General features: G+C 51.9%; 1 protein-coding gene across 1 annotated transcript; it reads left to right on the top strand.

Moving 5' to 3' along the window:
* Nucleotides 1-2656: 2656 nt before the first annotated feature.
* LOC137815795 (uncharacterized) lies at nucleotides 2657-4350 on the top strand. Its single transcript, XM_068618907.1, has 2 exons — nucleotides 2657-3805; nucleotides 4249-4350. The coding sequence occupies exons 1-2, from the start codon at nucleotides 2657-2659 to the stop codon at nucleotides 4348-4350; spliced, it is 1251 nt and encodes a 416-aa protein (XP_068475008.1).
* The last annotated feature ends 6105 nt before the right edge of the window (nucleotides 4351-10455 follow it).

Raw genomic sequence — 10455 nt, 5'->3', positions numbered from 1 at the left:
TGTGGAGCACCCACAAACGAATGGACAAGTGGAGTCGGCCAATCGGGTTTTGCTCAAAGGACTGAAGAGGAGGTTGGAGAAAGCCAAGGGGTCTTGGGCTGAGGAAGTCCCTCGCATAGTGTGGGCATATCATACTACCGAACAATCGGGAACACACGAAACCCCGTTTAGCTTGGTATACGGGTGCGACGCCATGATTCCAGTCGAAATCCAGGAAAGCTCGCCAAGATTCCAGAACTTTGTAGCAGAAGACTCGAACGCCGAAAGGAGAATGAATTTGGATTTGCTGGACAAAGTCAGGGAGGAGGCGAGGGTAAAAGCCGAAGCAGTAAAAAGAAGAGTGGAACATAAGTACAACTCCCGGATGAAGTCAAGGCGATTTAGAGACGGCGACCTGATAATGAGGAAGGCACACCAATACGAGATGCAGAATAAATTGTCGCCCAAGTGGACGGGACGATTCAGAATAATCGAAGCGCTCGGAAACGGCGCTTACCGCCTAGAGACATTGGAAGGAGGGGCGATTCCCCGCACTTGGAATACCACCCATCTCAAGTTTTATTACAGGTAAAACATTTTCAAGGGGGCACTCTTTTTCCCCGAAAAGGGTTTTTTAATGAGGCCACCTAATAAAATGTTTTCAAAGTTTGTCAAAGTTCCCAGAACTACTTAAATATACGCTGTACCGTCCCGTATCTGGGCGTTGACAAAGTCAAGGTCAAAGTCAACGTCGGGGGTCAAGGTCAAGGTAAGGCGTCGCCTAGGTGAAGAGACGCCAAGTGCCTGCGTCGCCTAGGTGAAGAGACGCCAAGTGCCTGCGTCGCCAAAAGGAAGCGTCGCCAAGGTAAGGCGTCGCCTAGGTGAAGGCATCACCCTGTTACGGCGTCGCCCAACCAGGGCGTCGCCAAGGTCAAATATCACTAAGGCAAGGCAATCACAGTGTGGTTCCCCGATATCCATGGGTAGGAAAGACCATGGAGGGAGCGACGCCGTGGGAAGGCCTCAAGTCCCGATAATCCGGGGTAGTGATAAAGAAAAGAGAAAAGTGGCTTCAAGGCCATAGTGATAGCGCCAGTGTAGGGCAGCCTGACTCGTGAAGTGCCCCTGCCGCCCCAGAGACGCCCTTGGGATAGATACGACTCAAGAGGAGGGTCACGCCCAGGGTAGCCAGCTGCAGGGTACGAGAGGAAGGCAGATACGCTCTCAAAGTGAGTGACTAGATGTTTGGGAGCATGAGTTGGCACCCAAAAAGTCACCCCTTGCGCAGTTGCACTCCCAAGCAGGAGGACTCACACGAAGAAACGCCCCCATAAGGGGTCATGGCGCTGTGAGGCCCTCCACGTGTACAGCAGCCAGGTCAGAACAGAAACGCCATTTTGTCAAGTACGAGGTAATTAAAGTTATTTAATACAATTTCCGTTTCGAGCGTTTAAGGTACTATAAATGCTCCCCGACGATTTAAACGTCTTAAATGTGCTGAACGTTTCATAATTCAATGCGCTTTAAGACTCTTTAAATGCTATGGTGGTTTAAATAGCGCCTCGAATGTTGGGAACGGGGTTCGAACTTTTGGCAAATTTTCCAGAAACTCTTTAGTTGCTTGCTCGAGCCTTGAGGTTACGTACAAGGGACTGGGGAAAGATCTTTGCTAGAGGGAGAAAATATACACTAGACATAGTTTCCCTTTTACCACCTTCAAAGTGCCATACGCAGTGCTCCAATACGGAGGTGCATAGTTTTTGGTGTTTCTTGCTGGTTGACTTGAGCGTCGGAGTGCAAACGGCCGCTAGGGCGCCCTTTTTGTCCTTCCTTGCATGAATCCACAGGTAACCAGTGGGAAGGAGTCCCTAGCTGACGGTCGAGGTCGCGCACGAAGACGTCCCAGGTCAACCGGACGGAACATTTGGCGCCCACCGTGGGGACGATATAAAACATTGGTCCCATCGCAAGTTTGAAAAGATCTATCATGTCACGATAACGATTGAGAAAACAGTGAAGAATGGCCACCACTAGACGAGCTACCGCACGCGCTGCGGGAGAAGAAATGTCCATGCAGCAGGTCCTGGAGATAATGAGGGGGTTGCAGGATGATATGGCGGAGTCGAAGATAGAACAAGAACGCATGCAGGGCGATCTCGACGCCTCGCATGTGAGGAACGAAGAGCTCCGTCGCGTTAATGAGGAGTTGCGCCGGGGTCTGAGGAACAACCAGGGGCAACGCGAGAACGAAGAGATGGAGCATATCACCCCACCAAGGGAGTTTTCCACTCCCTTCTCGCAGGAGATCCTAGATGCGGCGATCCCCAACACCTTCGCAGGGCCCAAGGCGATTTTCACCGGGATGGAGGACCCCGAGGCGCATCTCACGGCGTTCCACACACAAATGGTGTTAGTATGCGGCTCTGACGCCACAAGATGCAAGCTCTTCATGAGCACTTTGACAGGAATGGCCATGGATTGGTTTATCAGCCTTCCTAGCGGCCATATCACCTCTTTTCAGCAGCTGTCCCGATTGTTCAGAGAGCAATACCTGGCGGCCCCGCCGCCGGTCTCCTAGGATCTGTTTGATGTGAAGCAATACCAAGGGGAGAGTTTGAAAGAGTATATCAACCGCTTCGGGTCCCAAGTGGTGAAAGTGGGCACGTCGGAGGAGCCCATGATTGTGTATTCCTTTAGGAAAGGCGTGTGTCCCGACCCTTTTTGTGAATCCATTATTCACAAACGCCCAAGGACTTTTGCTGAAATTCGGCGTTGGGCAGTGGAACATATCGCCTCCGAAGGAGAGGTGTACAAGAAGAGAACCAGCGTCGTGCCCTCACGCCCGAGGGCACACACGCAGGTTCAGCCCGTTAGGGTCAATGAGACAACGACGGGAAGGAAGAAGTCAGAGGGGAGACGCCCCTATGAAGCCAGAAAACCCCAACCCCGGGGTCCAGCAGGAGGGGATCGCCCAGTCAGAGAGAGGGCAAGGCCGGCGAGGTACAACTTTGTGGTGGAGTTGAAGGACCTGATTGTCGTGCCTAATATAGCTGAGAGGTTGAGGCGACCGGCGAAAACTGACAAGGTGTTAGGGCCACGGAAAGACTCTTGGTGCGAGTTCCACGAGGCCTTTGGTCATCACACTGACAACTGCCTCTCGTTGGGTTACCAGCTTGATGAGCTGGTGAGAAGCGGGTTTCTGAAGGATTACGTCGCAGAACCCGCCGCGACCGCCGCCTTGCCGGCGCCAACAGAGGAGCAAGCGCACGAGATGCCATTTCTTGGCGAGGTTCACACCATTGCTGGAGGTTTTTCCGGCGGAGGACCCACCGCCTCCCAGCGGAAGAAATACGCGAGGGGGGTCAACTCGATCGAAGAAAGAATCTCGGGTGAGCCGTGGGAATCGGACCTCGTGTTCACGAGAGGGGATCTTCGAGACGTGGTACCGCATGACAATGACCCCGTGGTCATTTCGGTTGTCACGGCTAGAAGAAAGGTGCACAGGGTACTTGTCGACGAGGGAAGTTCAGCAGACGTCATGTTCTGGTCGACATTCAACAAGTTACGTTTGTCTCCCGACCTGTTGAGGCCCTACACAGGGTGCCTATATGGGTTTTCGGACAACCAGGTGGAAGTCCGCGACTACCTGGAGTTGAGGACTACGTTCACGGATGGAGAGGCCTCGCGTACCGAAAGCATCCGATACTTGGTCGTGAACGTCCACTTCGCCTACAACATTTTGTTGGGCAAACCGGCGTTGAATAGGCTGAACGCAGTAGCCTCCACGCGCCATATGAAGATGAAGCTGCCGGACATCAGCGGCAAGGTGATAGTTATCAAGTCCGATCAGGAGGAGGCGCGGAAGTGTTATGAAAACAACCTGAAAACGAAGAAAAGCGTGTTCATGGTGTTTGAGCGTCCACCCAGTGTGGACACATCGATGATTGAGGCGACGCCCGCCGGGACAACGCCTGACGAGGCCACACCCGTGAGGGCGACGCCCGAGGTAGATACACTCATGGAGGAGGGACCCGACGATACGACGCCCGTGGAAGAGGCGGCGCCCATTCAGGATGATAGCAGGGACCAACCGGCGGCTAACGCCGTGGAGAGGGAGATTGGCGGCAAAACGTTTAAGTTAGGGCGTTTGCTGAGCCAAGAAGAGCAGGAAGGGGTGGCAGAGGTGATTGCACGCCACTTGGATGCCTTCGCATGGTCTGCCTCGGATATGCCCGGCATCGACCCGGATTTCCTATGTCATCACCTCAGCATGGATGCCACGGTCCGACCCGTGCGCCAAAGGAGGAGAAAGTTAAACGAGGAGAGGCAGCTGGTGGTAAAGGAGGAAACGCAAAAGCTGCTGAGTGCTGACCACATCAGGGAGATTCAATACCCTGAGTGGTTAGCTAACGTTGTCCTGGTGAAGAAAGCGAATGGGAAGTGGAGGATGTGCGTGGACTTCACAGACTTAAATAAGGCGTGCCCGAAGGACTCGTACCCACTACCCAGCATCGACGCGTTGGTGGATAGTGCATCCGGCTGCAAGGTGCTAAGCTTCCTGGACGCGTTCTTGGGATACAACCAGATCAAAATGCACCCGAGGGATGAGAGCAAAACTGCATTCATGACAGAGACTTGCAGGTACTGCTACAAGGTGATGCCTTTTGGGCTGAAAAACGCGGGCGCCACCTACCAAAGGCTGATGGACAAGGTCCTAGCGCCCATGTTAGGAAGGAATGTATACGCCTACGTGGACGATATGGTAGTGGCGTCGTAGGATAGGGAACAACACGTGGCAGACCTAGAGGAGTTGTTCGTCACTATATCCAAGTATCGCCTCAAACTAAACCCTGAGAAGTGTGTCTTTGGGGTAGAGGCCGATAAGTTCCTAGGTTTCATGCTCACGGAGAGGGGAATAGAGGCGAACCCCGACAAATGCGCAGCGATTATCGCCATGCGAAGCCCGACGTCAGTAAAGGAAGTGTAGCAGCTGACGGGGCATATGGCGGCGCTCTCAAGGTTTGTTTCCGCCAGGGGAGAGAAGGGGCACCCATATTTCCAGTGCCTCAAGAGAAATAGTCGCTTTGCATTGACTGACGAATGCGAAGCGGCTTTCATTAAATATTGCGGAGGAATGATGAGGATAGGTTCAAGATTTGGAAGAACTAAATATTGCGGTTAGAGCGCCAAACGACGCAAATGGAAGTGTTGCAGTTATAGCGCCAAACGACGCAAATGGATGCATCGTGCGATCGAGCCATGTGGCAGAGGATGGGGGGATGACCTTGGCACCACTGGTTAACACTCAGAAAACGTCGTATCGACAGCATGCCCGAGGGTACGAGACGCCGCCGAAAGTGGATCAGAGGCACAGAAAATGTCAGGACCAAGTCAAGTGGCTGAACGTCCCATCGGCCATACGAGAAGCGCCATGTGGATAGCACAGGCGAAACCTTGAGCTCTTCGCTATCCCCAGGCGTCGACTACGACCAAGGTTAAAGTCAACGCCAAGGTAAAGTTAACGCCCAAGGCGTCGCTAGGGAAGGCACAGAGGGCGACGCCAGCATGAAGGCGCAGAGGGTTAACGCCAGCAGGAGGCGTTAACCCAAGTATCAGCAGTGTCACCTCCCCGATACCCGCAGGTAGGAAAGACTGTGGAGGGAGATGAAATCGAAGAAGTCGAGACTAGTTGCTGGCGGCGTCGCCTCCCCGATACCCACAGGTAGGAAAGATTGTGGAGGGAGACGAGATCGCCAAACTCCAATGGACCGCTGGCAGGGTTGTTCCCCGACACCCATGGGAAGGAAAGACCACGGAGGGAACGACCCCCCAGAGCACTCGGCGTTTTTAGACACCCTGGGACGATACGGTGCTGCTGTAGCAGGCCTCTCCTTAGGCGTGGGCGCCGGGCACCAAGAATCAAGGGACAGATCGCTTTGGTGTTTGAGACACCCCATGGACGATACGGCTCCGTTAGGCAAGCCTCTCCACGGGCGTGGGCATCGACGCGTGACCTTATCCCAAGTGTTTAGGACCCCGAGTAGGTCTCAACTTTCGCGTTGCAGCAATGGTAAAGCCACTGACGCCTTCACGAAGCATAGGCGCCGGGCATACAGGGTCGCCCAACGCAGCGAAAGAAACGGGTAGAGTACAGGCAAAACGATCGAAGCACATGAAGGCGAAAAAATGAGGGTAAAATCATACAGGCGGAATTCGATAACTCAAAGGTACAAAAATTGTCATGCAAAACCCATAGTTGTGACGAAAGTGCGAATAGTTCAAAGAATTACAAGTTTATCAAAGAGGGTCAAAAACAAGACAAAGCGCAAAGGAATAAGGTGGTGGTCGAGGGCGGCGGTTCAATCATCCAGCTCCAAGGACACGACCTTCCCGTCAACGATGTGATAAGTGGAATCGCAGTTGGAAATGTCGATTCCCGGGTTGTCGTAGACGGCCTGGGCCAGAGCCTCTTTGAACCCCTCCTCGAAGGTGCCCGCCATGTCATTGATAAGGGTCTTCTTGTCCTTCTCTAGCTTCTCAATGGTGGTGTCCCCAGAAGCTACCAGCTTCTCCAAAGGCTCCTTCTCCGCATGGAGTCGGCTAACCTCGATCTGCAGTTTGTCGTAGTCAACCTGGAGAAGGCCCAAAGCCTTGGCCTGAGTAGCCATCTCCCCCTCCATCCGCTCCAGTTCGTCAGCCTGCCCACAACATCGGTCCTTCAAGTCCTTTTGAACTTCTTCGTAAGCTTCAACTATGTCTTGGAGGCTCGTTACCTGAACTTGGAGGGTGACTTCCCAAGTGTACAAGTCGGCCTAAAGCTCCACCGCCTCTGCCAGTTGTTTTTCAGCCTCCTCTTTGGCCTCTTGCGCCAGCTTCAGAGTGGTTTGGTAGGCCTCGTTTTGGCATCCCAAAGTTTTCTTTTCCTCCTCCCAGGGCAGCTACCCTTGTTTCCAAGGGCTGGAGGGTTTGAGGCTGCAAAACAGCGTTTCTAGCTTGGGCACGCCATTCAAGGGCCACCGCCAAGAAGGCTCCCAAGTAGAAGGGCATTCCCTCCTTCCTGTCGGAGCCTTCTGGCATTGATCCCTCGCTGAAGCCCCTCATCAGATGCAATGGAGGAGGGATGGCAATAAGATCTGGGGTGGCGGCGACGGAGGCGGGAGCAACGGAGACCTCTGCCGGTGGTGGGGGTGGAGCAGATTCGGCCCCTTCGCCTGTTTCCTCTTGGACCATTGTGGGAGGGAGAGAGGTAGCACTTGGAGGGTTGTCCCTAAAGGAATTCCCTCCCGGGGGCGACGCCGCTGGCAGAATGGGAACCCTCGCAGCCTTTCTCCTCTTGAAGACTAGCTCACCGTCAGAGTCTTCGTCATCGGAGATAATCTCCAACACCCTTTTTCCTTTGTCAAGGGGGGTTGGAGCAGGTGATGAAGCCACGGCCAGTGGGACGGCAGCAATGGACGGGGGAGAGCCGGATGTGTGAAGTGGTTGGGGGCTATGTGAGGATGGTGAAGATGAGCCTAGTGAGGCTTCGGTAGTGGTTGGTGGTGGTAAAGGCAGGGTGAATGAGGGGTTTGGGTCAGCAGCAGGGGCGGAGGAGGCGCCAGCCTTGGCAGCACGAGCGGTCTTCACCGCTTTCGCCAAAACCATCCTTGATGGAGATCAAGCCTAAGAGGACATTGAGGCCAATCAACAAGATCAAGAGGAGGTGGAGGCACAAATAGAAGACGCCCATGGAGGTTAGAGTCCACCTCAAAGGATTACAAGAAGCATGTTCAAAGCTTTGGGAGCTAGAGGACATTTATTTTCTCTTTTTGTAATTTCTTTAGTTGAAGGTGCTTAGAGGGAAACATTAGAAACCTCTTTTGTTTTAGCATCTTTTAGGCTTTAGTTAGGAGCTTTAGGGGGGTGTATTAGTAGATAGGTGTAGGAGTAGAATAGGAGGTGCCAAAGTGAAGGAAAGAGTCACACCTTCCTCATGCATGGAATAGGCGCCGGTTTTGAATAGTTTTTAGGAGGGAATTTTGAATTCTCTTAGCTTTATTTTTCAGCACCTTAGGCTATAAATAGAGGTGCTCTCCTTGTAAAATTCATATTGGAATTAATCTAAGAAAACTCTACTCAAATTTTGAGTGAACTTTGGAGAGCTTTTGGAGCCTTCTTCTCTAGTCTTATCTTGATGGATCATTGGAGTCCTCAAGTGGCGGCATCACTCTCATCTAGGAGCATTCCACACTTCTAGTGGCGAGATCATCCAACATTCTTCCATCTTCATGAGCACTCTCTTCTCCTTCCTTTCTTTTCTTTCAATTGTTTATGTTGTCTTGTGTTCTTGAGTTGTTTGGTTCGGTTTTTCTGTTTTTCCAGCACCTATGTTCTGTTCTTGCCTTTTAATTTCTCTTTTGTTCGGTTCAATTGTGTGCTTATTCAATTCTGTTCGGTTCCTTTTAGTTTCTCCTCTTTTTTGGTTCAATTTGACTAAAATTGGTTCATCCAAATGAGTTTGGGATTTGGTACTAGTTTTTGGTGAGTTCTTGTCTTAGAACAAATGATCCAACTCTAAGAAAAGTGCCTCTATAATGTCCAACTCAAGGTGATTCCTAAGAAGGTCAAGAACCTTTCTCTATATAGCTAGTGGAATCACATCAATCCTCTTGGAGGCATCCATCACCGATCTTACGTTCAGGTAAACCAAATAGCAGAAGTTAAGACCAAAGCAGTTGATCCTGCCGACAACTCGAGCGTGGAGGAATCGCTTCGTAGCTCTCTCTGCCCTGTCTCCGCGACTGTGTTATCTGTGAAATCACCCTCAGAACCTTCACTAGGATCTCCAAACGCGACCTGCAAAACACACAGACGGCGCCTCTAGCGGCCGTTTGCACTCCGACGATCAAGTTAGATCACAGAACCAGCAATGAGAAAAACTAGTAGTGTGTATGTGAAAACTCTTGCTCTCTTTTTCCTTTTTTTTCTCTCCCCCTGATTCTGTTTTATGCCTCTGCCTGTATATGGGCCTAACAGAATTCTGTTATGCTTTCTGGCATGTGTCAGAACCCTGTTATGCTTTTCTGCGACAACGTACCTCCATAATCAGTAGAGTGTGAGTGTCTGTGCGTGTCTGCGCGTCTCTGCGCTTGGCTGCGCTTGTCTGTACCTTTAGCGGTACGGAGTGCACCTTTATCTGGACCGCGCCCTTCTCAAATGATGACACGTGGATGCATGCAACTCACATCTAACCATACACGTGTCACTACTTGAAGGGCTCTAGCGCTTCTCTTTGTGCGCCTTAGTTATTCCCTTGCGGAGTAGCTTAGCACATTTCTTCCATCTGGGTAAATCGCGTACTCTCAGGAGAACGCCAGGTGTGGCTGGTCTAGGAACACTCACCAAGCGTTGCTCTCTGCGTAAACGGCTTACCCCTAACGGTGTCGCGCACGTAATGGGTTGAGGGAATCACAAATCACTGACCGGTTTACTAGCTCCCTCAGGCGACTCTCGTGCACGGTTCCCTGAGATGTGCTCATGCGAGGTCCATGCGTAACGCTCTCGCTGGGAACCTCAGTCCCAGTTTAACTGCGTGTAACACGAGACCCCGATGACCATGCACCCGATGACTAATCAGTGCTCTATTGCTTCTCGCGTTCTGCCCCCAGGCGTTCATCTGGGAACTGGTTTGTTGGTGGCCACTTGGCTACTGACCACCGATCACCGTTCTGGGTGATCTGTCCCCTGACTTCTCTGCCGCCTGATCTGTCGGTGGTCACTTGGTTACTGACGACCGAACACATTCACCCTGATCTATCTGTCACCTGGTCCACGTGTCACCCTGCGAGTGGTCCACGTGGTTATCTTCTGCTGACGTCATCGACTACCAATGACCGACCGGATCACAAGCCCCCTAGTCTCGAGCTGTGAACTTGTTCTCAGCGAAGAGACTGAGTGGTCGTGCCCTCGGTCCACGTGGCAGGTGGGCCACATCTCGTGCCACCTCACGTGCGGCCCCTTTAACGTTACAACTTCCTCCCTTAATCTTGCGACGCGTGGACACATCAACGGCCAGCGTGGAGTGTCGCTAGCGCTTCCTTTTTTCAAATAGGCGCGCGCCTTCACTGTTTCTTGATCTTCTTCAACCAACTCTTAGACTTTCTGCGAACTCTCTCTCTGCGGTTCCATCCTTCTTCCAGCTTTCTACCTTCAAGACTCTTGCGATCATTCAAAGGTATGGTTTTTCTTCTTCCTTGGTCCACTTAGGTTACTTTTACCGATTGCATTCATCTTTCTCGTTATCATGCATTCATCTTCTCTGTTTTCCCTCTCTCGACCCGCGCTAGGGTTTTTCGCGTTCTTGCTCTGATTTCTGCTTCTCCTTCTTCCTCTTTTCACCTGGGCATTTCTTTCTCCTTCCCCTTCTCTGTTTTCACCGAACCATTCATCATTCCCTCTTCTTCCATTCATTCTGACTTTTCGTTTTTCCTCCATTGC

This window comes from Phaseolus vulgaris, chromosome 1 (assembly GCF_000499845.2).
Source record: "Phaseolus vulgaris cultivar G19833 chromosome 1, P. vulgaris v2.0, whole genome shotgun sequence".
NCBI classification, from domain to species: Eukaryota; Viridiplantae; Streptophyta; class Magnoliopsida; order Fabales; family Fabaceae; genus Phaseolus; species Phaseolus vulgaris.
This window is presented reverse-complemented; position numbering and strand designations above follow the sequence as displayed.

Coding starts and splice junctions, on each gene's coding strand:
- LOC137815795 (XM_068618907.1), top strand. CDS start 2,657: ATGATTGTGTATTCCTTTAGGAAAGGCGTGTGTCCCGACCCTTTTTGT. Junction 3,806..4,248: donor TGCCGGACATCAGCGGCAAG/GTGATAGTTATC, acceptor TCATCACCTCAG/CATGGATGCCACGGTCCGAC.